Source organism: Mytilus galloprovincialis, chromosome 1 (assembly GCF_965363235.1).
Source record: "Mytilus galloprovincialis chromosome 1, xbMytGall1.hap1.1, whole genome shotgun sequence".
In the NCBI taxonomy this organism is placed as follows: Eukaryota; Metazoa; Mollusca; class Bivalvia; order Mytilida; family Mytilidae; genus Mytilus; species Mytilus galloprovincialis.
In genome coordinates, this window is record NC_134838.1 from 89,741,211 (window position 1) to 89,768,366 (window position 27,156).

At 31.3% G+C, this 27,156-nt stretch overlaps 1 protein-coding gene across 3 annotated transcripts in view; it reads left to right on the forward strand.

Annotated features, from left to right (window-relative positions):
- The window catches only part of LOC143044103 (uncharacterized), a 68,750-nt gene continuing 41,594 nt past the window's right edge, over nucleotides 1-27,156 (forward strand). For 2 of the 3 annotated variants that reach the window (XM_076216061.1, XM_076216059.1), the window contains exons 1-25: nucleotides 1-126; nucleotides 3,152-3,722; nucleotides 5,002-5,069; nucleotides 5,317-5,495; nucleotides 5,750-6,025; nucleotides 6,378-6,609; nucleotides 6,996-7,185; nucleotides 7,683-7,854; nucleotides 8,216-8,370; nucleotides 8,684-8,895; nucleotides 9,952-10,066; nucleotides 10,206-10,296; nucleotides 10,658-10,913; nucleotides 14,766-14,887; nucleotides 16,167-16,370; nucleotides 17,809-17,978; nucleotides 18,438-18,563; nucleotides 19,125-19,281; nucleotides 19,537-19,641; nucleotides 19,854-19,961; nucleotides 21,272-21,428; nucleotides 21,765-21,897; nucleotides 23,402-23,576; nucleotides 24,078-24,268; nucleotides 25,133-25,333. In XM_076216061.1, the coding sequence (XP_076072176.1) occupies nucleotides 3,180-3,722; nucleotides 5,002-5,069; nucleotides 5,317-5,495; nucleotides 5,750-6,025; nucleotides 6,378-6,609; nucleotides 6,996-7,185; nucleotides 7,683-7,854; nucleotides 8,216-8,370; nucleotides 8,684-8,895; nucleotides 9,952-10,066; nucleotides 10,206-10,296; nucleotides 10,658-10,913; nucleotides 14,766-14,887; nucleotides 16,167-16,370; nucleotides 17,809-17,978; nucleotides 18,438-18,563; nucleotides 19,125-19,281; nucleotides 19,537-19,641; nucleotides 19,854-19,961; nucleotides 21,272-21,428; nucleotides 21,765-21,897; nucleotides 23,402-23,576; nucleotides 24,078-24,268; nucleotides 25,133-25,333 (4,338 nt within the window). In that variant the 5' untranslated portion in view covers nucleotides 1-126; nucleotides 3,152-3,179. The remainder of the gene's footprint in view (nucleotides 127-3,151; nucleotides 3,723-5,001; nucleotides 5,070-5,316; nucleotides 5,496-5,749; nucleotides 6,026-6,377; nucleotides 6,610-6,995; nucleotides 7,186-7,682; nucleotides 7,855-8,215; nucleotides 8,371-8,683; nucleotides 8,896-9,951; nucleotides 10,067-10,205; nucleotides 10,297-10,657; nucleotides 10,914-14,765; nucleotides 14,888-16,166; nucleotides 16,371-17,808; nucleotides 17,979-18,437; nucleotides 18,564-19,124; nucleotides 19,282-19,536; nucleotides 19,642-19,853; nucleotides 19,962-21,271; nucleotides 21,429-21,764; nucleotides 21,898-23,401; nucleotides 23,577-24,077; nucleotides 24,269-25,132; nucleotides 25,334-27,156) is intronic. The other variant, XM_076216060.1, reaches the window with a different exon arrangement.

The following is a 27,156-nucleotide window of genomic DNA, read 5'->3' on the forward strand; positions in this document are numbered from 1 at the left end:
AAGGTATACAAATATGGCGGACGTAATTGGGTTGGGAGCTAAAATGTCTTAATACAAATATACTGTTAATGCTGCAGACTGCAGTGAATGACATCACAACAGGACACAATATTTAATGTTATAGAAGTAAGAAAGCAAAAAATATAGTTTTCGACATACATCTTCCCAGATCGCCAATAAAACTGTAAACAAATAATTATGATGTCCTGGAAGGCTATTTTGATGTTTACTTTGACGCATTTCCAGGTCCATAAGCCTTCTTTCAAAATATGAAAATACCCTCAGCAGACTGCATGATCAGCTGGATTAAGATGACAAGTAGAAAATGTTGAACCAACCAAGGATTTGTACCCTACAAATCCTTGAACCAATTGTTCCCCACAATGTCGATGTAATGAACATCTACATTTTATATAAGGTCCATCAACAGACAACACACTAAGACAAAATGCCTGTGTTTTGACCATAAAGATTATTGGTGTTTAGACAAAACTGTACAAATTGAAAATTCCAAAGCCTGGAAGCACCTAGAATCAAATTTATAAAGGTGTCGATTTCTATTGCCCCTCTTTTGTCAATTTCATTCAATATATTACAATACAATCATTACCTGAATGGAGGGGCATAAAAAAAAAGACTCTGGTATTTTTTACACCACTTGTGGCAAGGAAATGTTTACAATGTAGCTCAAAATATTTTTTTCATCTTTTTAAAACACAAAATGAATACAACTTCTTTATTTGTATATCATGATATCTATGTGCTGTCAGCCTTTAAATTTTTAAAAATTAAACAGTTTTGTCTATACTAAAAAAAAATAATTTCATGATGTAAAGACACTGCCATTTTTGTAAACGTGTACAATGTATTGATGAACCCTAACAACAGTGCAAAAAAAACCCCAGTAACATGAGCTCTGTAGAAATTGTACCTGTAACCGTCACATACAATACCAATACATATAAGACATATTATATTGTACAAAGATTTCATACATCTTTAAAACAAAATAGCTTGTATAGCATCTAGAACAAATGCAATTCAAAACTTTTATAAGGTTTATTTGCTTGTTAATGTTTCACACCACTCGTAGTTATGCTGTTTTTATTGTGGTTGTCAGTTTTTATTGCTTGATGAAGCCTAAAACTCCCTCAGACAGGAAAACTGACAATCCTTGTCAATTAAGATTAGAGCCAAACAGACTTGCCCTATGTGGGGTTTTAACTCACAACATAAGTGTTGACAGGCTAATGATACAGTAGATGAACTGCTTTGACCACTCAGCCACCAAGACTTCTTTGTAAGCAGAATATATTGTTAAAATATAGGCAATGTCACCTCATGCATCATTAGTCCTTATAATTATGACATCTTGAAAGACTGCTGACAATTTTTTCTTACAAACTCAAATTTACTGAATGTTTGATCTATTTTATCCAGCAATCTAATCATATATGAAGTTCAGTGTGTAGACTTATGTTATACTATCTGAGAGTGAAGGATCTTGTAATATGTTGAAAGAGAAAATGGAGGATTATGTCATAGTCATCTTGGCTGGAGTTTTTACTTATTGTTTTGCCTGCTATGACTGATAGATCAATGATATATATTTATATATATATATATATATATATATATATATATATATATATATATATATATCTGTAACAATAACATCTTCATGCCTTATATATCATGTACTGTAGTACGCCGCTAGATTAAAACTGACGTGGAAAGGTAACACATGGCCAGCGAAAGCTCTTTTAATTGAGAGCCCAGGTGGTCGTGTGGTCTAGCGGGACGGCTGCAGTGCAGGCGATTTGGTGTCACGATATCACAGTAGCATGGGTTCGAATCCCGGCGAGGGAAGAATCAAAAATTTGCGAAAGCAAATTTACAGATCTAACATTGTTGGGTTGATGTTTAGACGAGTTGTATATGCATTATGTACACAGCCATGTATCACCATCATTGATGGCGATCCGATGGATACATCTGTTGTAGAGTTGTCACTGACTCAGACGTACTTATAAATATAATTATTTTCTGTGACTGTATATTACATTAATTTGTAGGATCCTTTACTATAGATAATTTAGCTGATCTGTAACAATCATCTTCATGCCTTATATATCATGTACTGTAGTACGCCGCTAGATTAAAACTGACGTGGAAAGGTAACACATGGCCAGCAAAAGCTCTTTTAATTGAGAGCCCAGGTGGTCGTGTAGTCTAGCGAGACGGCTGCAGTGCAGGCGATTTGGTGTCACTATATCACAGTAGCATGGGTTCGAATCCCGGCGAGGGAAGAATCAAAAATTTGCGAAAGCAAATTTACAGATCTAACATTGTTGGGTTGATGTTTAGACGAGTTGTATATGCATTATGTACACAGCCATGTATCACCAGGCGATTTGGTGTCACGATATCACAGTAGCATGGGTTCGAATCCCGGCGAGGGAAGAATAAAAAATTTGCGAAAGCAAATTTACAGATCTAACATTGTTGGGTTGATGTTTAGACGAGTTATATATATATATATATATATATATATATATATATATATATATATATGAAGTTACATTTATGGCTTGATATCTCAGTTTGTCAACCACCTTCAGGACCTGTCCATCAGATCATGGTTTAGTGACTGAATTGATAACCAATGTTTGTGTCCATCAGATCGTCGTTTTCTGAATATTATGTCTACACACGAGACTAATTTCTGTGTCAACAGTTTATTGTGGTATGGAACGATTTTAAAGTATTCATGCATGTCTGGCAGATATATATCATTTGTCTGTGACCTCATTTTCATAGTTCATTGGTCAAAATTATTCAGGTCTACTTCCAAGATACTATAAGGGGCATGAGGAATAGGTCAACTATATTTGGTGTATGGAATGTTAAAAGGGTTTATCTGACCTTGACCTCATTTTCATGGATCTTGAGTCATGATTTAAATCTAACATGTCTATACATGTATGTGAATAACTTCAAACCTTACAAAATAAAAAAAGAATAAGGTTAAGGGTCTGTTTACCTTTTTTGAAAAAAAATCATAGTATTCATGGTACCATAATGTGACTTTCAATAGCAATTTCTTAAAATGATAATACATATTTAATATTTTATATTTTCTGTCTTGAAGATTGAAGAGCAGGGAAGCTCAAGAAAGAATGGGTCTCCAGGATTTTATGACAGTATTCAGTAATTTAGATCCTTCATGTAAAGGATTTGTCACCTTGCATCAAGTGTTAGAATTTTGTCAATCAATTTACCACAGCAGTATATCAGTTGAGCAAATTGAACATGCAATAACACAGATATGTGGTTGTACATCATCTGGACGAGTCAGTAGACAACAGTTTATAGCTGTTCTTGAAGAAATCGAACGCAGGCGTTCAGTAGAAGAACAAGCTTATTGGGACTTCCAAGCTTTAGACTATAAAGGAACAAACAGAATTTCATTAAAAGATGCCTTGATGATGTTTAGAGAGTTTCATGGAGACAGATTCTCATTGTATACATGGAAAGAGTTTTTGAAATCCCGAGATGATCCTGGTGAACAAGTTTGTTTTGATGAGATAAGACTGTGGTTGTGTAATTACCCTTCAGGTGAACCAGCTTCCAAAGATCAGATAACACAAGAAGAAGAGCAACTAATCAAAATACAATCTAGACATCAGAGTGATACAATCAATAAATTAAAGCAGATTCAGGTAAATGTTTTAAAAGATAAGTGTGTCGTATTTACATTTGTAAGTGCATGTGTAAAGCTTCCAAGGAACTATAATTTTTATACTATGACTTATCATTATGCCTTTAACTGCTAAATTGTGAAATACACTCATAACACATTTAAATATCTTATCAGTAACAGTATCTTCAATTTCTTTTACAGCCAATTTCATTGAGTTTGTAGCTAACGGTAATCTTTGGTTAGCTTGCTTGTTACTGAACCATGAAGTCATTATTAGGTCAGGTATTCTACCCTCCTTTTGAAGAAGCCTAATCTAACAGGCAGACAGATTGATTATCTGCTTGAGTAGTCTACTTTCAAAGGAGGGTAGTTTACCTGAACTAACAAAGACTTCAGGGTTCAGTTAACAAGCAAGCTAACCAAAGATATTACATTTGGCTTCACGCTCAATGAAATCGGCTGTAAAACACATAGTACTTCAGATGTTGATATTAATAAAATCATCAAACATTTGATTATTTCTGCAACCAAAAACATTTTTATACGACCGCAAAAATTTTAACGACCGCAAAATTTTTAATTTTTCGTCGTATATTGCTATCACGTTGGCGTCGTCCTGCGTCGTCGTCCTAATACTTTTAGTTTTCGCACTCTAACTTTTGTAAAAGTGAATAGAAATCTATGAAATTTTAACACAAGGTTTATTACCACAAAAGGAAGATTGGGATTGATTTTTGGAGTTTTTGTTCCAACAGTTTAGGAATTAGGGGCCAAAAAAGGTCCCAAATAAGCATTATTCTTGGTTTTCGTACAATTTCTTTAGTATAAGTAAATAGAAATCAATGAAATTTAAACACAAGTTTTATGAACACAAAAGGAAGGTTGGGATTGATTTTGGGAGTTTTGGTCCCAACAGTTTAGGAATTAGGGGCCAAAAAGGGGCCCAAATAAGCATTATTCTTGGTTTTCGCACCATAACTTTAGTATAAGTAAATAGAAATCTATGAAATTTAAATACAAGGTTTATGACCATAAAAGGAAGGTTGGGTTTCATTTTTGGAGGTTTGGTCCTAACAGTTTAGGAATAAGGGGCCCAAAGGGTCCAAAATTGAACTTTGTTTGATTTCATCAAAAATTGAATAATTGGGGTTCTTTGATATGCCGAATCTAACTGTGTATGAAAACAGAAACTTTTTATTGTTTTAAGAGATTAACTTTTTTTTATCAGATGTATAGAACATGTAAATGTATTTAACTGCTTCAGTTTTGGGTACATAATAATGATTGTATGTTTGAAGGATGACAAAGAAGAAATACAAGAGTACTTGGATAATGCTCAGTACAATGCACAGAGAAGAAGAAATAAGTAAGTATAACTTCCCATTGTCATTGCAATTTATAGAAATCATTCATCATTGTTGCTGAATTGTAGACTAGAATTGTCTGTAATTAGTAAAAAATGTCACAGTAAAACTTAGTTTTCTCCCCTTGATTTTTGAATAGCACCAGGCCTAGGGTTAGCAAGCCCCTTTAGCGGTTGAATTTGAAGCAGTTTATTATGATGATTTATTTACTTGTATGATAAAGCTTGACAGTAGATTTTAATTTTGTAGATGGGATAAACAAGGACTTGAAGCAATGTTATTTGATGATGGTTTGGAAGCAGACGACGACACAACATCTACTAAGTTGAAAGATACAATTACCATGAGTGATGTAAATGATGCAATGACACAGAAATATGATAAACTCAAGTCTAAACTGCTGTGGGAAATGGCTAAAATGTCTGCAGGTATAACAGTATTGTCTGTAGAATAATGTGAGAAAAAACATGATTAGTGTTAGATATGACAAATAGAATTTTGTGAAAAAAATTGTGTAAGTCTGCAAATTTTCCATATGTATATGAACAAGCTTTACTTTGTCTTAAACTAATTTTTTGATTAGACATCAATAGTCAAAAGAATATTTTATGCACCTAGTTTTGATCTTACAAAATTTTCAGACTTTTTTGCTTTAAGACCAGACTTTTGTATATAATTTTAGCAATGGAAAGTGACAGACATGAGATTTTCCAGCAGCTATGTCGTGAAGAGAAACAGTACAGTAGAGAAGGTAGTTTACAGGATAGAATAGGTGGATTATCTGGTTCTCGTCTGGACCTTATAGCCACATTGACAGGTTTGATGGGTGAAGTCAGGTCTCATGACTTAAAGAGAAAAGAGCAGACAGAGAAAAAACGTGAAACACTCCGACAACAAGGCATGAAAGAACAGGACATTGATAAAGCCATACAGACAGAATACCAGGGAGTTATAAGTGGTAAGATTAAAAAAAGGCTCTTCAAATATTATCATTAGTTTGGGTGAATTGTTGGCATTTTTACCACATCTCCTTAATAAATCTTAAGATGGAAATAAAGTCATTTGAGAATAATATTATAAAGCTATGATTAATGAAATGTAAAAAAAGTCATGGGAACAGAACACCAGAGAGTCATGACCAGTATTTTAAAAGATGTAAATATAGATATGTCAACAAGGTTAGGGTTAGGGTTATTTTTGTCTCAAATTCATAACATTTAAGGAGTTGATTATTTTAGTTTTATAAAACAACAATAACTATATTCATGTCTTATGGTCAGTGCAAGAAAAATGTTTCTTTTAATTGTCAGGAGATACAACATGTGGAGCTAGCTTAATTAACTTGATAGAAAGATTTAAGCTTGAAAAGGAAGAAACAATGATGGCAGTTAAATCTAGAGCCAGTATGTCTTCTGTTGCTTTAGAGAATGAATATTATAGGTTACTACGACAACACTTGTTACTGACAGATGAATGGGGTTTCCCAGCCTTGGCCATGGCAGTAGGGTTAGCAGAGAGGCCACAACAATACAGATCAACCAAGTAAGAAAAATGTTATGCATGATATTGGATAATAAAGTAATTATAGTACAAATATTTATTTGTCAGTTTTCTTTTAGGTAAATTCATTACATACTAGGTGATCAAGTTCTAATCACCATGAGTAGTTTCAAGATGCAAGAATATGTTGTTTTTTTTCTTAAATCTGAAGGTACATATTTAACAAACAAAATTCATGTATATATATATCAATCTTTCATGTATTTCCTAAAAAAAAATTTAGAAAGACTTTGGTAAGATTGATACCCCTGCTGGCTGCAGAATAATATGCATTTGCTGCCTGTCTTAAGGATAGAAGAAAATCGATTTTAGTAGACATACTCAACTCTGTAGTGCACTATGATGTAAATTTGAATTCATTATTTTAGAGGGAACGATTGGGACAGGAATAGAAGTGAACAACTCTCACAGATTCAGTTGGAGGACAGGAAGGGGAGAAAACTCCAGCACACACCTGCTGATTTAGTCGACAGCAACAAGTTAGATGATTTGGGTTTGACAGATTTAAAGCAGCATCTTATCAAGGAAATTGTACAGAAACATTTCTATGAAAGAGAGGTATAAATAATTCCTTAAAGCTTTTTATCATTTAAGCGCTTTCTTTGTGTTTTTGTTTCATTTTAGCTAAATGAATTACAATACATGATTGACTTGTGTCTTTACAGATCCCTGATACTATCATCAATATAGCACAATGAATGTGAAACAATAGACTTAAAAAATCTGTAATAACTCAAATACAACTAGTTATATTCCATGACAACATGAACATAAATGACACACACAATTTTTAAGTACATGGATTGGAGTATTTAAACCAAATGCTACTAAATTTTGCTGATGTATAAAGAGTTAATGAGATTACACAGTGAACTTAACATTTCAAATTGTTCATAACACTTTTGTAATTTATTTATTTATGTGTTAGCAGGCAGCAGTCTTGAGTCAAAACAAATTTATCAAGTTCCATAAATCTTATAGTGAAAAATTAAGAGAAAAAAACTTTTGTTTTTATTGTTATTTGTTCTTTGTATATACCCAGTTTATTTTTGTAGGCAATGATAAACATGTTACAAGGTAGAGAGAGTGAACAACAAAAGAAGAAAGCTCATCAAATGAGTAGTCAGGAGAGAAAGAAGAGACTTAAAGTTCTGAGAAATCAGCAGATCAGTTGGTCTCAGTCCAACTCGGATGACACTCAACATTTACACCAAATCCTTACTGAAGGTTGGATAACAAAACCAAAATTTGCTTCAAAACTTGATTTTTCCTCATCTGTATTTGATTCATTATATTTGTTGGATTCCAATTTTCATGGATTCAAGGAAACAACAAATTTAAATGTTAAATGAATTACAATTATTTTATAGGAATGTATGCCCACTTTGCCAAAACCATGAAATTAAATATCACAAATATGCAAGTTTTCATTAAACCATGAAAATTGGTACCGACAAAAAAACGAAATTCACAGTAAGATGGAAATTTATACCTTATAGGTCTAGGTGAAATCAAAATACTAAAGAGAGAATTGTAATCATGCTGGCTTGACATTTCAGTAATATTTTTCCTTGCATATATTTTTTAGCTGTAGCACTTTACTGTGAAGTAAGGAGAGAAGAACTTCTTCCAACTGCTAGCATTGTAACAGATAATGTGGTAGCAGAATGTGTTCTGGCTGACCTTATACAAAGACAGGAAGTAGAATATGAAGCAAGTTTGGAACAATTTGTTTCAAAACAGGTAAGCATTATACATTTTTGTATTAATTTATATGGTTATTTTCCAATTTATGCCTCAACAGTTTGTAATTTATCAATTGCATTCAGCTATACTTATATTATATGCATTGTCTATAGTTGAACTGTTAATAATGATTGAGATTAATGTCTTTTATGGATTTTGAGTGAGGAGAGAGCTTTATTTCTGTATTAATTTATTTTGATTTAACAAAATTGTATTTTTATAAATTCATAACCTGCTGAATCATTTTTAAGTCAAATGTACATGAAAAAGCAAGAATAAATTGTGATATATCAACTTTTGTCTTCCATAGGTTAAATCTGATGTGATATTCCTGATAAAGAAAGAAAACAAGATGCGTATTAAAGAACATTTTGATAATATATCTTTTGTTGCCCTTGGAACCATTGAGATTTCTGCAGAGGACAAAGATTATGTAGATGCTTTAGATGTTAAGTATGATACCCTCCGTAAAAACATTCTCAGGATGGGACTAGAATATAAGATGGGCACAGAATGGAAACAGTAAGTTTATTAGAGATTCTTTCTATACTGAACTTTTTATACCATTCCTGTTGAAACAATTCTTTCTTTTTTTTAAAGAAATTGGAATATATTCCTAAGTTTGAATATGGTTGTATTAGTTTAAAACAATTGTAATTTTTATTCTTGTAATCTTATTGATATTTTTTTATTTATAAATAAGTATTTAGACTTTAAACTAAAGTTTTAGTATATATTGAAAGACTTTTTGTCTGTTTAAAAAAAAACAAAGTTTTTACAATATCTAAAACAGCTGTCACCACAATATAGCCTTTTGTGCTGATGCAGCATACAGTTACCACCAATCAATCAATCAATATTAGACCATTCAAAATATAATTTACACTTATTACCCCACCAACAAAAAGGTAAAGAGAAGGTTTAAAGTTACGTAATAATCAATTATTCAAATCAATAGAAAAAATAATCTTCTAATCTTTCTATTATTAGCTGTTCTTTGAAAAATGCTATTTAACAAGATATTTAATATATTTTGTTCTTGTAAGTTAAAGATTAAGTTGTTTTAAAAAAGTGCTTTGAGTTTGAACCACCTAAATTTCAAGATGGCAATTGATTTATTTGTCTTAATTTAAAGCCCAATGGTCAGTAGTAAAGACATATTGGAATGATTTGCACAATTTTATTGTTTTGAGAGAAGAATGAGATTTAGTTATTAATCAACATTATGAGAATTTATACATGGAATTTATACATGGTTTCATATATTTTATTGATTACTCTACACATTATCATATTTCTCATGGAAAGTTGAATTCAAAAGTGATATGAAAAATAGATATTTGGATAAAAGAGGATGTGGTATGAGCGCCAATGAGCCAACTCTCCATCTAAGTCAAATTTTGTAATAGTAAACCATTATAAGTCAAAGCATGGTCTTCATCACGGAGCCTTGGCTCACACCGAACAAGAAGCTATAAGGGCCCCAAAAAAATGACTAATGTAAAACCATTCAAACAAGAAACCCATTTTATCCATCTTTAATCCAGATACATATTAAAACCGCATTCCTACTTTTAGACTTAATGAAAAGGAAAGAAAGAAGTATTTAAAAGAAAAGGAAAAGGAAGAAAGAAAACTGAGAGGGTTAGGACAGTTGCAGGATATGGAAAGTCTCATTGGACCAAAATCAAAGGTATTCTTCCTCATACTGTATAAATTGTAGGTTTAATCACAGTTTATTTATAAAATTTGTTTTGTTTAAACTATTATGATTGCGATCACTTATAGATGTAGACTTTCTTATTAACAAACAAATTAACTTGCACTTTTAGGCATTACCTTCACTTAGGCAGCTTATTGGTGAAGAAAAGACAGAATATGAGAAAAGATTACAGGAACAGAAAAAAACTGGACAAAATCAAGGTATTATTATAATCGTTTAATTAATCCAACACTGAGAGTATATAAAACATATATTTCAGCTTCACATGAATTAGGTGACTCAGAGCCTGCCATGAGCACATGGTCATAATTGATGTTTGTATGATGATCTTTAGATAAAAAAAAAAATTGTCAATATGTCTTGTTGGATTGCTGGATTGCTATCTTTTGACATCTGAAGCATCATATATAATAAGTGTATTCTATAAAAAGGGATTTTTTAAAGTTGTAAAACTAATTTAAAGTAACTATAATTTCAAATTTTTGTTTTAAATTTTCTATGCTTAACTTAATTATTGTTTTCAATATACAATGCAATTAATTATCTATTTTCCTCTTATAGCAGATGAACCCCCTTCAGAGAAGTTCCCTCATATGAATGTTTTGGCTGATCTGGTACCAAGATATGACAATGAACAGGAGACTTTGTTAATATGGCTAAAATCCACCAGTACCAAACAATTACCAGTAAAAACACAGAGACTCAAAATTGTACTGCTGAAACTAGAAACCTTTTGTGCACAATTAGAGGAAGATTTTGAAGTGTCAGCTCTTAGTGTTGGATTAATTGAGCGATTAATGGCAGCTCTTCAGAACAGGTGAGAAATTTCATTGACTTCAGATTATTCTGCTGGCCTACATTTCATAAAAAATCTTACGGCAAAAAATTGATCATAATTCTTACACAATTCAGTATAATTACTATCAATTTTAGTCGTAGTTTTTTTTGGGTAAAACTCAGTACTGATCTTGTGCGGAAATAACTTTCAAACTATCAAAATTTTGTCTTGATAGACAATACTAATCTGAAATGTATCCGAAGTGATATGATATATGAAAATATTAGTAACTCAATAAATTTTCCACCTCCTGAGTCAACTTAGTATTCTTAATTTGTTAAATCGTAACTTTGCAATTATAATCTAAACCAAAAACTACACAATCTGTCTAATGGAGCCCAAACCAGTAAATATTCCTTAAAAATGTAAAATATTCTCAGAGTTAAAAATAAAAAAATACTGTATAGTCGTTTAACTATATTAACAGTATTATTTTTTTCAATAATGGCAAATCTGAGTTATCTCCCATATTATTACACGAGAATCAATAAGATCGATAAATTATTAAATGATTTTAATTTATGCATTAATTATTAAAAATAATAAAGCATGTATAATAATAAAGAAATATTTAATAGCCAAAACAAAATATATCAAAAGGAAGTCTAGAATTTGTAAACAATATTTTGTTTATATACTCATTCTGGAAATTTAAGCATTTTCTTTAGACAAATATTGACAATTTGATTGCTAGTTGGCTTCTCTTTCCATGAAATTCCCTCTACCTTTCATCAACTGCTGCTGTGCTATTCTTCCTCCTCTAACATTTCCTTTTACAGGGAAATAGAATGTGGTGTATTGCCACATTTGTTCACTTGATAAATAAAAATTGCTGGATTGTTGCTGCCTTTAGTACTTGCGTAAACTAAAATTGACTAATGGCAATGGGTTGTTATATTTTATGAATTGCTATGGTACAAGTTAGAAAGTAACTCTTTACATACAGTTCGTGCACAAAATTACACTGTGTCCTGCACTCTAGATACAAAAGGTGAACCTTGAAATGACTCATTTAAAGGAGTAGGCAATGTAAGATCCCTTTTCGGCCTGTAAATATAGTATTTTTGTCCAGCCTTCGACTTTAGTCGAAAAAGTGAGACTAAGCGATCCTACATTCCATCATCAGAGTCAGCGGCTTCCACAAATATTCACTCTGTGGTTAAAGTTTTTAAAATTTTAATAACTTTCTTAAACTATCCTGGATTTCTACCAAACTTGGACAGAAGCTTGTTTATGATCATAAGATAGTATCCAAAAGTAAATTTTGTAGAAATAAAATTCCATTTTTTCTGTATTTTACTTTTAAGGGGGTTCGCGGGTCTAAATCATTTATATAGGATTTCTCAATATTTTTCTATAAATGAACTTTATCTTATAGTTAAGAGAAAAATAAAATAATAAAATGGGGTCACCGTTCATGTGCGCTCACAATCTGTCTTCGAAAGAAGCATACATCTTTGTAAAAGATTTTTTTTTCTGTTGAACTAATATGAGAAATAAAGGTAATATCGAAGTAAAAAAAGAAATTTATTACAGAAATTGCTCAAATTTTACGATAATTTAGTTTAAGTAAAGCATATATCGAAATTATATATAAAAAATATAGGTCACCAATGAGTTAAAAGAGATATTTCAATTTTAAAGCCAAAAAATGGCATTTTTCCACCAAAGGGAGATAATTTGGAATTTTTTAGATAATGTTTACATTTTAAAAGTCATCTGGGGCCAACACGAATTTTTTTGATTGTTTTTTGTACCATATGATAAAGTAACAACTACAAAAGGTAATAAAAAAAATTTGTAATGAAAAACAAATGTTTAATTTTTTTCTGAAATTTTTATACCCTCAAGCCTCCTTAAATGAACTTAGTTTTTCTGCCAGAAAATATTACATTCACTCTGTGGTTAAAGTTTTTAAAATTTTAATAACATTCTTAAACTATCCTGGGTTACTACGAAACTTGGACAGAAGCTTGTTTATGATCATAAGATAGTATCCAGAAGTAAATTTTGTAAAAATAAAATTCCATTTTTTCCGTATTTTACTTTTAAATGGACTTAGATTTTCTGCCAGGAAACAACACATTCACTCTGTGGTTAAACTTTTTAAAATTTAAATAACTTTCTTATACTATCTGGATTTGTACCAAACTTGGACAGAAGCTTTTTAATGATTAAAAGCTAGTATCTAGAAGGAAATTTTGTAAAAATAAAATTCCATTTTTTTCGTATTTTACTTTTAAATGGACTTAGATTTTCTGCCAGGAAACAACACATTTACTCTGTAGATAAGCTTTTTAGAATTTAACTTTCTTATACTATTTTGGATTTGTACCAAACTTGGACAGAAGCTTGTTTTAGATCAAAAGCTAGTATCTAGATGGAAATTTAGTTTTCTTCCAGTTGACATTACATTTAGTCTGAAGTTAAAAGTTTTTAAATAGTATTAGATTCATAAACTATCCTGGATTTTTACCGAACTTGGACAGAAGCTTCTTACAATTTAAAGATAATATCAACAGGAATATTTTATTGATTTATTTCCTCATTTTTGTTGAGTCTACGATTAACAGAAAGAGTAGGCGAGACACTGGGTTCGTCAGAACCCTTACACATTTTTACAAATTTTAACTATTTATTGAAAAATTCTTAAGGGTTCCGCGGAACCCAGTGTCTCGCCTACTTATGCTGTTAATTGCAGGCTCAACAAAAGAGGAATAAAATCAATAAAAATATTCCTCTTGATACTGTCTTATGATTCTAAGAAGCTTCTGTCCAAGTTTGGTAAAAATACAGTATGTTTTTAAAACTTTTTTAAAAAGTCCATTTATAAGTAAAATACAGATACTAGCTTTTGATCATAAACAAGCTTCTGTCCAAGTTTGGAACAGGTCCAAAATAGTATAAGAAAGTTATTAAAATTTTAAAAATTTTAACCACAGAGTGAATGCGTTGTTTCCTGGCAGAAAATCTAAGTCCATTTAAAAGTAAAATGCACAAAAAATGGATTTATTTGTTAACAAAACTTACTTCTGGATACTATGTTATGATCATAAACAAGCTTCTGTCCAAGTTTGGTACAAACCCAGGATAGTTTAAGAAAGTTATTAAAATTTCAAAAACTTTAACCACAGAGTGAATGTAATGTTTCCTGGCAGAAAAACTAAGTCCATTTTTAAGTAAAATATGGAAAAAATGGAATTTTATTTTTCCAAAATTTCCTTCTGAATACTATCTTATGATCATAAACAAGTTTCTGTATAAGTTTGGTACAAATACAGTATAGTTTAAGAAAGTTATTAAAATTTCAAAAACATTAACCACAGAGTGAATGTAATGTTATGGCAGAAAAACTAAGTCCATTTATAAGTAAAATACGGAAAAAATAGAATTTTATTTTTACAAAATTTACTTCTGCATACTATCTTATGAACATAAACAAGCTACTGTCCAAGTTTGGTAGAAATCCAGTTTACTTTAAGAAAGTTATTAAAATTTCAAAAACTTTAACCACAGAGTGAATATTTGTTGACGCCGCCGACGACGCTGACGCCGACGGAATGTAGGATCGCTATGTCTCGCTTTTTCGACTAAAGTCGAAGGCTCGACAAAAATAGAATACTTCTGTTACATAAATATGTGATGTTTTTTGACAATACAATGCGCAAGTATTAAAATGATCAATTGAGATAATTTTTTAATTACATAAACTGATTTAATCAACTGAAGTAGACACATTTTTTTTTTAAAAATGTCAACAATCTCTTAAAAGATGTACTTCAAAATTTAGAACTAAAAAAGCTCCTTGATGGCATTTTTTATTAACCACAGGCATCCAAAAGATCAAAGTCGACAGTATGATTTAGCAATGAGAAGAACTCGACTTAGATTTGCTAATTTACAAGAAAAAGAACCAACCAAAAAGAAAGAAAAGTCATTTGCACCAGAAAAAGGTAATACTCACATGATATGTAGAAAATTAACAGAATAAACCCAAAATTAGAAAAGATCAAAATGGTTTTATACAGTATTAATACATTAGATTTTTGTCTGACTAACTCAAAGTTAAAATTATAATATGTATTGCTTTACTTCAAAGATTATAGAGCTTTTGACTATCAGTCTCTCTTTAGCATATGTTGAACTTTGGTAGGTATCTGAAAAGTATTGTACTGTTGATTTATTATTATTCGTGGGTAATCAATTTTTGTAGATTTTGTGGTTACAGGTGAATCATGAATTTAAGTGTTGAAGGAAATACAAATGTTCTATATTTAAGGAATGACTGTAATATTTTTTCTGTCTATGAAGAAATAACATAAAAAATGTGGTGCACACTGAATAACGCGCGTAGCAGGTTATTTAACAGTGTGCACCACATTTTTTATGTTATTTCGAATAGACAGAAAAAATATTACAGTCATTTCTTATAATTTAATTCTAAATTCCATTTTAAACCGTAGAAAACCATGAAAAAACGTTGATGACGTCACTGTCACATGACTAAATTATGTCTATGGGCTCATAACAAAATAACGTCAGCCAATCAGAAGACGTGTTACATCCAAAATTAAATTATGCATGTATGCAGACTGTTGTAAAATCATGAAATCAAATATCAATGAAAATACAATTTTACTTGATCATCAAAAATTGGTACCCATGGAAATAAATGAATGCACAGTATATTTGCATCTTTAAATCGCATTCATATTTGGTTTTAAGTCTATACGAAAAGTTATATTTAGTAGAGATAAAAATGTTAGTCTATTTTAATCTAAAGCTTTTAAAATTTATAAAAACTATCATCTTTTTAAAACTTTTATTTTCATTTTCATTGTGGAAGTTCCTATATATATAGCTATTGCTCTGTGTTTTATTTAAGTAGAACTCGTTTAGATTAGCAAGCCAATTATATTTATAATGTTCAGATGATATTGTTAGTTTTATTCAATTTGCATACATAACTTTTTGGACATGACCACTTGGGAAACAGCATTTTTTGCGATCATGACAATTACTTATAGATTTGACCAAAATATTCATTATTGATAACGAAAAGTAGGAAATTATTTTTTTTTAATTCTGAAATACAAAATGGAATGTATGTTTTCAGTGGCCTTTTTCTGTCTTTCCCAATCTCATGTCTTTAATTCTTCAGTTTGTCTATGATTGATCACAATATCAGAATTTAGAGTATGAGTTGATACTGAGCTTGAATTTTATTTCTAGGAGATTTAACCGGATGGCAAACAGCTTATCTGTATGAAGTGATGAAGAGACATTACGATGAGAGAGAACAGTTACTGAAGTACTTACAAGATGAGTCAATCACAGAGCTAATGGAGGCTGCCTCAGAAATGTCTGCTGATGAGAGGAAGTCTAGACTAGCAGAACTTCAGACAAAAAGGAGGAAATTAGATTTAGCCAACTCAGGTGAGACAAATTGTAAAAAAGTTACAAAGTGTATGAAAAAACGATGCAGCAGAGGGGGCATTAAACTTTTCCCTTGTCCGTCTAAACATCTCAAAATTGATGTGCTTTCTCTTACTTTGGCTTCAACCAAATTTTATGAAACGTATACACAATGCTTATTACCATAAAAGACAAATCAATTTTGAAATTTGTGTGGAGTCAATTTTTTACTGTTCTCAAGTTATACCCGTTTATAATGTTATTTGAAAGCTGGGGCTTTATCTGTGTCCCATGGACACATTCTCCATTCATTTTTGTGTCGCCTTGACAGAGTCAAAAAGTGAGACATAGGTATGCTGTTCCCGGCGTCTGCAAAGATGTCGTTGGCGTCAACAATGTACTAGTTTGTGATTAGGTCTAGTTTATGGTGAACCACAAGTGATAGGTCAATAATATTTGGTATGCAGTTGTATAATCATTGGCACATCTCATTTCCATGGAGATTATTTGGCCCTGCCCCCTCAGTCATGGTCTATTGACTTCGAAACTTTTGCTTATTTTACATGTATTAGTTTGTGATTAGGTCAGTTTATGGGGAACCACAAGTAGTAGGTCAATGATATTTGGTATGCAGTTGTATAAGCATTGGTATATCTCATTTCCATGGAGATAATTTGGCTCCGCCCCCTTAGTCATGGTCTATTGACTTTGAATTTTTTCTAAGTTATCATGTATTAGTTTGTGATTAGGTCAGTTCAAGGGGAACCATTAGTGGTAGGCCAACGTTAATTGGTATGCAGTTGTATAAGCATTGGCAGATCTCATTTTCATGGAGAATATTTGGCCTCACCCCTCAGTCACAGTCTAATGACTTTGAAACTTATCTTAGTTTATCTATGATGAGTTTATTTATCTTAGTTTACATGTATTAGTTTGTGATTAGATCAGTTTAAGATGAACTGCTAATGTTTAGTCAATGATATTTGGTTTGCAAATTTATTGGCATTTGCAAGTATTGTTTCCATTGAGATTATATAGCCCCACCCCTCTTCAAGGTTCATAAATTATTCATAAAATAAGTCAATGATATTTGGTATGCAGTTGTATTAGCATTGGCACATCTCATTTACATGGAGATTGTTTAGCCATGTAACTCAGTCATGGTTCATTGACTTTGAATATTTGCATAACTTGTGTAAGATGTTAAAGTATTGCTATTTTGATTTCAACATTTGCATTATCAAAATTACAAAAAAAGCGAGACATATCTCTGTGATAACAGTTTATTATTTTTTTATCTTTACTTATTGATATTACTTTTTATACCTTATAGTAAGAAATACTCTGATTTAATTAAGATTTTGTGCAGAGTTGAGTTGTTGGATTGAAATTCAGACAAATAAATGTTGTGTAAAATATTTTGTAAAAAGATTGACATGAGAGTAAACTGTTTTAACAGGTGACAAAGAGGATTATATTAGTATCCTAGAAGAGGCAGTAGCAATTAGTGCTATTGGCAGAAAATCAGGTAGAACATCAATGGAGGAAGTCACTGTGACAACTCTGAGAGATTTACAGGACAGACAGGATAGAGAACTTGCAAAATTGTTACAGAATATAGAAAATGTTGTAAGTATCAGAAGCATACATACAAGATCATTTATTTATTAAAAAAGAACCAGTTCTTGCATGTTTGTCTGTTAACACAGTTGTATTGTACAATGTATTGTAAACCTCAAAAGTTATTAAAAAGAAGCTTGAATTCTTGTATATTTCAAGGTTTCAGGTCAGAAGCCCAACGTTACAGATTTTCATCAAAGAGCTACTTTCTTGCAGTCATTCTTTAACTGAGGTTTGGTCCACTAAAGTTAATGAAGACTAATATTTTAAATTTCATAATCATGTGTCAAAGGTCTATGGCACTTATTAGGGCTTTGTTATTAAAAAAAAATGCCATAATTTACAAAAAAGATGAATGAATACCTTCCAACTAGTAGATCATTTCTGAAGCTTAGAACTGATATGAATAAAATCTATAATGGTACGATAGAAGAATTAAGTAAAATAAATATCATTTATGTATTTCAGACTGAAGAACAGTTAGAAACTAAACTGGAGGAAGAAAAGGATGCTAGACAACAGGGAACAGTTCACAATGTGTTTGACATACTTACACAGACAGATGATTCTGTCAAAGAAGATGAACTTATCATGGTAAACTTTATAAGTTTTATTCTGTGACCTAAGCACAGAAAGATGTCAGATTATTATTGCCCACTTGTAGCCACAAAAGTCAGTTTTGATTAAATAGAGAATGTGTCAAAGAGACAACAATTCCACCATAGAGTAAAAAAACAGCTGAAGGACACCAATGGGTTTTCAACACACAGAGAAAATCCTGCACCTACAGGTGCACTTCAGCTGGCTCCTTAACAAAATTGTCTTCTAGTTCAATGAAAATGGATGTCATCCTAACTCCTAAAAATATAAATGAACTAAAATTAAAAAACATACAAGACTAACAAAGGGCAGAGGCTGCGGACTTGGAACAGGTGCAAAAATGTTACATTGTAGAACATGTTTAGCGAGATCTCAATCCCCTATACCATTAGCCAATGTAGATTAAACAAACACACAGCAATACACATTGTAAAACTCAGTTTAAACTGATTTCTGTTTTGATATGTGATTTGTAAATGCAATGGCCATTAGTAATTTACACTTTATACAGATGATTAGTAAGTGATGAAGTAAATTTCTATCTTAATATTTCAGGTATTGGAGAAGAAATACTCCAGATTACAGGATAGTTTGTTATCTGAGTGTCTATGTCAGTCATGTGGCAAGGAATCATGGGATAAAATGGCTGAGAAAGATAAACTTGTAAAACTAGCTCATCTAAAAGGGCAAGTCAAAGACATGATACAGAAAGGTAATTTCTTGTGTAATAGACATTTTCAAATTCATTAGTTTAGCTTGATAACATTTAAGATATTTATATTAGTTTAGTAATTTCTAATAGACAATTTCATATTACAAGTTAAATTAAAGTAAAAAAGTAAAGATCAATCATATAATATATGAACCTTTTTATGTTTTCTATACACAACGAATTCATCATTAGACAGTAGAAGATATGCAATTGTGATAGTCTGTTGACACGAATTCTTATTATGATTTATTTTAGGTGACCATGTTGGATTGAAGGGTTTAGTTGATGTAATTACATTAGAGAAGTCAGTCAGAGCATTAATGGGAATCCACAGACATCAGTTTCTACAAAAAGCACTGGGTATGTTTTTGTCATAATTGATTTATAACTTTTATTCCTATAATTAATATTATGTAATCTTAGAATGCCACAAGTGAAGTGTACCATCAAAATAATGTGTTTTATTCAATATATTTTTTTAAAATAAAAGTTAATCTCAGTAGTAGGAAAGTTTTATTTCTGGAAAGTTTAAAAAAAACACAAAAAAACTTTTAGTTATTTTTGTATTGTAGGTGATGACCTTATTAATGAAGAAGAAATAACAGACAAAATGAATCCCATTTTAGAAATTCACCACAGAAATCAGGAGGAAGTTGATCTTCTTTTACAAATGATTAAAGGTATTGAAGCGTGTATAAGCATGGGAGAAAGACTCATACCATATACCAAGCTATGAAAGGACAAGACATGAAAAAATAAAAATTAATTCAAATGAGAAAACCAAAAGAGAACTATTGTATTGTATTCTCATTGTCAAAAGTCTAAGTATTGAAAATTGAACATAAAAACCAAATATGATAGACAACAACCAATGATAACCACTACAATAAAGGCTCCTGACCTGGAAAAAGTAAAATCACAAAAATACTGAACTCAGAGGAAAATTGAATCAGAAAGTCCATAATCACATGGCAAAATCAAATGAAAAAACACATCAATAACGAATTGACAAGAACTGTCATATTCCTGACTTGGTACAGGCATTTTCAAATGCAGAAAATGGTGGATTAAACTTGGTTTTATAGCGCTAACCCTCTCACTTTGTTGACAGTCTCATCAAATTCCGTTATATTTACAATTATGCATGAACTAAACAGACATATTAAATAAAATAGTCAAAATATGGGTACAGCAGTCATCATCCTGTAACAATTTTAAAAGGAACAATTTGACAGAACACAAAAACATCTATCTACAAACACATTCATTGATTCGTGTGTCTGACGTCAGAATATTGTATACGTCACATATTTTTGTCATTCAATGTTTATACAAACAATTTTTAAAATTTCACATGGGCAAATAGACACATTCTATGTTTAAAATGTCGCAGGTTTAAACATGTTTTAAGTGGTCAAGCTTCCCCTTAACCGTGGACAGTGGCCAAACTGCACATTGTATAAAGTCAGTTGAAAAAGATGACTCAAAGATCCTATAATTAAGCATTAAACATTTAGGCAATTTTCTGAATTATTCTTCAGATTATTATGTCCAAATACGTTTAAGGTATATAGAATATTGTTAAGTATGAGCATGTTATGGAATTTCTTTATGTGGTGATTTTTTCTTATAAACAGAAGTAAAACAAGCATGTGTCCATAGTAGTGGAATGCCCACTCGCACTATCATTTTCTATGTTTGATGGACCATGTAATTTGGGTAAAAATTCTAACTCATATCATAGGGAACATGTGTACTAAGTTTCAAATTGATTGGACTTCAACTTCATCAAAAACTACCTTTACCAAAAACTTTACTGAAGCGGGACAGACAGACAAAGGAACAAACGGGTAGAGGGACGAACAGACGCACAGACCCGAAAATGTAATGCCCATCTACTATTGTAGGTGGAGCATAAAAAATGTTTTTATATTTTTAAAAGGTACTGGCCAAACATGTTAACCTTAATTTATTTTTTTATAACTTGCAGGGTCAGGTAGCATGTTTATGGATGAAGCAGAACAACAAATACATCTCATTAGGTTAAAGAGAGAAGTTTTTATAGGCAGCCATTTTGACTTTAGGTTTGCCACTGTTGCTATGGTGATGGGTTTAGCAGAAAGACAGCAGGCTACAGGAAAACCAAAGTAAATGAACATAAGTATAAGATTATTGTCCGATATGTATTTTCCTTACATACTATTAATGTAAGCTGACTTTATTTTGCAAACTTGTGAAATTTTAATGTAAGATTTATTATTTGGTGTACAGACAGTAGCATATAAGTAAAATTCTACTGCTGTTTTGATTCATGAGCTCTGAGCATGTCTTGTGATATTTCAAGTTGGTATAAATTGGCTGTAAGACAAAGATTGGTTCATTGAAGACAAATTGCCTTCTGTAGCAAATGTGCAAACAACTTGTATGCACTTAATAGATTATCTTAGATTACTTATTCATGTGTTGATGTGTTTATTTCCCAGGCTTGTTGATGATAGACAGCGAATTGAAATGGTTGCCATTGCTACAATGGAAAACTTCAAGCAAGGTCGTTTCTTGAAGAAGAAAGATGTCAGAGATGAAGTAATAAGGGGTCCAGGAAAACATCTCATGATGGTAAATCAAAATTTAATGACTACTGATTTGGCTTTGCAGTACTTTGAAGAGGAAAATAAAATTGAGAATAGAAACAGGGAATGTGTCAAGGGAGATAAGGGGGAGAAAACAGCTGATGGCTAACATTGTTTTACAGTCGGAACAGCCTTTAGTTTACACCTCCAATGTGATAAACATTTATTCAGAAAAAAACAATACCATTGTTTAAGGTGGTACCCAACACCTTGACTAAAATTAATTTGGCTCGTTTAATTTTTATAAAATTTTGACAAAATATTTACTTTGACCCTTTGAAAAAAATATAAAAAGTTCCAAAAACTTGAACCAATCACTTTCTTGGAAAATATTGGTTGGATATATAGCAGTTTGACAAACACTCAATTTGATCAATGAGATGCTTAATATTTCTTTAACAATGCAATGTAATTAAAACGCTTAGCTGATTTTACAGAGTTATCTCCCTGTAGTGTTAGATTCATGTACCACCTTAATTGAATTACCATGAAAGATGGTCAATATGAGCTACCATGAAAGATGGTCAATATGAGCTGATGATACACATTTTCATTGTTATCACATTTGTCATTGCAGAGTTATACAAACTAACATTGATATTATTTCTCACAAAAATTGCAGGAAAACTCAAGTTTGGTGTACACAATAATATGCTAGATTCACTGTATTATTATAGGAATATTGTTTCAATAGAGATAAGAAGATGCATTATGAGTGCCAATGAGACAACTCTCCATCCAAGTCAAAATTTGTCATAAAGTAAACCATTTTAGGTTAAATTAAGGCTTTTTAAACACAAAGCCTTGGTCTTATAGAACAACAAGCTATAAAGGAAAAATGACTAGTGTAAATCAATTCAAACAGGAAAACCAACAGTCTAATCTATTTAAAAACCAACAGTCTAATCTATATAAAAAAACAACAGTCTAATCTATATAAAAAACCAACAGTCTAATCTATATAAAAAACCAACATTCTAATCTATTTAGAAAACCAACAGTCTTATCTATATAAAAAACCAACAGTCTAATCTATATAAAAAACCAACAGTCTAATCTATATAAAGACCAGCAGTCTAATCTATATAAAAAACCAACAGTCAAATCTATATAAAAAACCAACAGTCTAATCTATATAAAAAACCAACAGTCTAATCTATATAAAAAACCAACAGTCTAATCTATATAAAGACCAGCAGTCTAATCTATATAAAAAACCAACAGTCATATCTATATAAAAAACCAACAGTCTAATCTATATAAAAAGCGAGAAAAAAACTGTGAAACAACATCAACAAACCATAACCATTGAACAACAGGTTCCTGACTTAGGACAGGTGCAACAAATGCAGCAGGTTTAAACGTTTTAATAGGTACCAATGTTTGTATACTAATTTGACTGTTAATCTTTGTTGCAGAACTATTGTATTTTATTTGATGAAACAGTTAATATCGTTAATTAATTACCAATGTTTTTATCTGTTTTGTAGGAATCTGTAATACTTCTATTAGATAGAAGCCATCAAGATGAACAACAATATTTACTGTTGCTTTTGACATCACCACAGAAACCTGATGTTGTCATGGAGATACAGTCTTGGTCACAACAACAGAGAAAAGACCAGTTATGGAAGCTACATTCCCAAAGACAGGAAATATTGGCAGGTACAAGTCTTCACAGTAATTAATATGATAGATACATGGACATGTAGTATAAGTGCCAATAAGACAACTCTTCATCCAAGTCACAATTTGTAAAAGTAAACCATTATAGGTCAAAGTAAGGTCTTCAACATGAAGTATTTTTGCTCACATCAAACAGCAAGCTATAAAGGGCCCCAAAATAACTAGTGTAAAACCATTCAAACAGGAAAACCAACGGTCTATTTTCTATGAAAAAAAAGTAATGAGAAACACTTATGAGGGATGTGTCTTCTTTCAACCATAAAAGAGAATTGCATCTGTTTTTTTAAATAATTAAAACTTTTTTTATTACAATTACAGAAGTTTTATGTTGGCTTCACATAATTTTTTTCATGTCATCATTCTTCATAGTTGTTAAGCTAAATTAATTGTTTTCATATTTTTTCCTTAACATTTACAAGTTATTTAGTATCATTTTAAGTAACTCATCAAAGTTGTGCACAGTCCAGTGTATATTTGTAGTGCCAAACAGTAGAGAGTTTAACACAATCTACAGCGAAGGTGTGATAATTAAGAAGGAGATCTACCGCCATCGTCTTAATAATGAACAGAAAGAAGAAGTTGATGATGAGATTTTACATAAAATGTTATTGGCTGATCTTTTATCTCAACAAAACTGTGATGCTGAAAAAGTTGTTCAGTCATTTATAGAGGTTGGTAATACACATTAAGGAAAGAGTCATTGATCATCAGTTTACTTGTTGTATTGCCTTTGACAATCATCATATATGTTATGTTTTAGTGTAATTTTAAACATTAACATATAATTATCAAGTTATTATGATTGAATCAATTTCAGTATAAATATCTATGATAGAATAATCATACATGTATATGATTAACTGTTTGATAAGCAACAATTCTTCTCATTTGCAAAAATATAAGATAGCCCAGTTTAGGAAGAACCTGTGTTATACTGCCAATATATTGTACATCGTTCCAAAATCATGCTTGATATGATGCTCCACAGCCTTTATCATGGTTTTGTGAAAACGACAAAAAGTGTTTATTTTTGGTTTTGATATTATAGTCGCCGACAGCTGAAATTCGTAGCGGTTATCGGTAAAAATAATCTAAACTAAGGATTATTACAGTGTGATCACTTAAAAGGTAGGTCAGTAGTGGTTTTTCTTTTTGCGATTTATGAATGGAATGTGAAAAACTATATCATGAGTGAACGTGGTTGATAGTTTAAATTATTTTTACCGATAACGCTACGAATTTCAGCTGACGGCGACTATATTAATTTTAAAATTTAAAAAAAATATTTTGTCAGTAGTGTGACTTGAATGCAGGTTTTTCTCTCCACCTTTGCATTCCATTCAAAATTTATCAAACAAAAATAGAAAAAGGTGTGTTTGATTGAAATATATTATATTTATACTTTTATAAATATATATATTGCTTAATTTTGAGAAAGTAGAGTTTACAGATCAAAAATATTTTCATGCATTATGTAACTACTTCCCAATTCATTCAGATAGTAATAATCATCAATATTTATCTCTTATAAATAGGAAGGACAAGACTTTATCAAGCTCCAGACAAAAATAATAGAAGAAAAGAGAAATGAAGTGAGAGAAAACATTGCTATAGTCCTTCTGACATCAGAGACATGTGATTCTTCTAGTAATGAAGAAACAGAAATATTGGAAGCTTTAGATGGAAAATATGATGCACTCAGGGACAAACTACTGGCTGAGGTTCTAATGAAACAGGTAAATTATGTCATATAGATTACTCACTAAAATGTCACAGTGTTCCAGCTAGGCTGTTTTCAAGGGCAGTCCACCCACCCTTTCCCCAGTGCTGCCCTGTGATCTTTTTACTGTTTCAAGGGCGCCCTGCCTTTTTAAAGATCAATTTTATATTATTTTGTTCGTTTTGTTTATGATCCACCAATTACGAAATTTACCTGGCAACAATTTTATGACTTTGTTTACGACCCCAAACTAATCAACGTTTACAACAGATGTCCTTATCTGTTGTTACAGCTAATCATTTATCGGATTAATGATCATCAACATTAATTCATTCAAATAGAATCGATCAAACAGCGTTTATCTTTGAAGAAAATGATGTTTATACAACAATATAGGCACAATTTGCAATGTTAACTATTATTTATCTTAATCTTTTTATCATAGTTTAATGGAGAAAATGTAAATGACAGGAAAGTCAACTTGTTGAAAACATCGTTTAACTTGTTCTCCGTTAAATAAATAGCAAATTCAGACGTATTTGTCTTTGATTGCCCTCAATTTTTATACGAAAAATAACAAAACCGACCACCATTGTTGATTGTATACCATCTTCTATGTACTGTTTATAATCCTCCAAAGAAGGAGCACAGCCGATATAACATAAAAAAATCACAGTACGAAAAGATGAAATACATTGGTCAAGTGAAATACCTATCTAATGAAACACAGAGTAGGTGTGTTGGAATAGCTATTATTTTTACTGAAAGTATTTGACGACAGTGGTTTAAGTTGGATGAAAATGCATATCCTCGAAAAAATATAATTTTTTGTGTTTGATAACTTTGGTTTAATCTTCAACCACTGAAAATTTTTAGTCTGCCCTTCCACGAAATATTTGATTAAATTTTTTTTTAAATTTAAGAATTTTCGAAAATTCCACCTGACAACTGGTCTGACAATAGTTTTAAGTTGAATTAATGCAGACAAGATCATTAACTGATGCTCATTAGCTAGTAGATACATTTTCTTTTGAAATACAACTGACATATAAGGATCGTAATGGTGCTATGTGGATAAATTTATTGATTTTCAAGAGCAAAATTGGCAGCACATCATCCCTACAATGGCTTCCATTTCTACTGAACTGGTGTATGGAGAGATAATTTTGATTAAGCAGAATCCTGACTGAAAAGGTTCATTTGAGCCACACCAATTGTCTCATATACTCTTATCGTGAGTGCGTTGATATTAAAGCCAAATTAAATACATAAAATCATACCAATTTTCGTAAAATAGTAATTCAAAATTCAAGCATGATTGTTGTAACCTAAAAGTGTGATGGTCATAACTTCAAATATAGTATTTTGGATGATGGTCGACACAAATATTTGAAGGTCAATCAGTGAATATAGTGTTTACAGTTGCTCCATTTTAACTGAAACTTGCTTTTACCATAATGCCTGAGTTATATGCTAATTGATTATCATTATGTGGTTAAATAATTGCCCTTTTTCAATGGCATTTACCCGTAAAATTGCCCTTTTTCTGACGAACACCCTGCCCTTTTCAAATCCTGTCTAAAAAACTGAGTATGAATATATTTTATTTTAGTTATAGCTATCATAAATGGCTTACAGAAGTTCTTTTTATGCCCCACCTATGATAGTAATGGGGCATTAGGTTTTCTGGTCTGTGCGTCCGTTTGTTCGTTCATCCCTTCGTTCGTTCGTCCGTCCTTCTGTCTGTCCTTCCGTCTGTTCGTCCCGCTTCAGGTTAAAGTTTTTGGTCAAGGTAGTTTTTGATGAAGTTGAAGTCCAATCAACTTGAAATTCAGTACA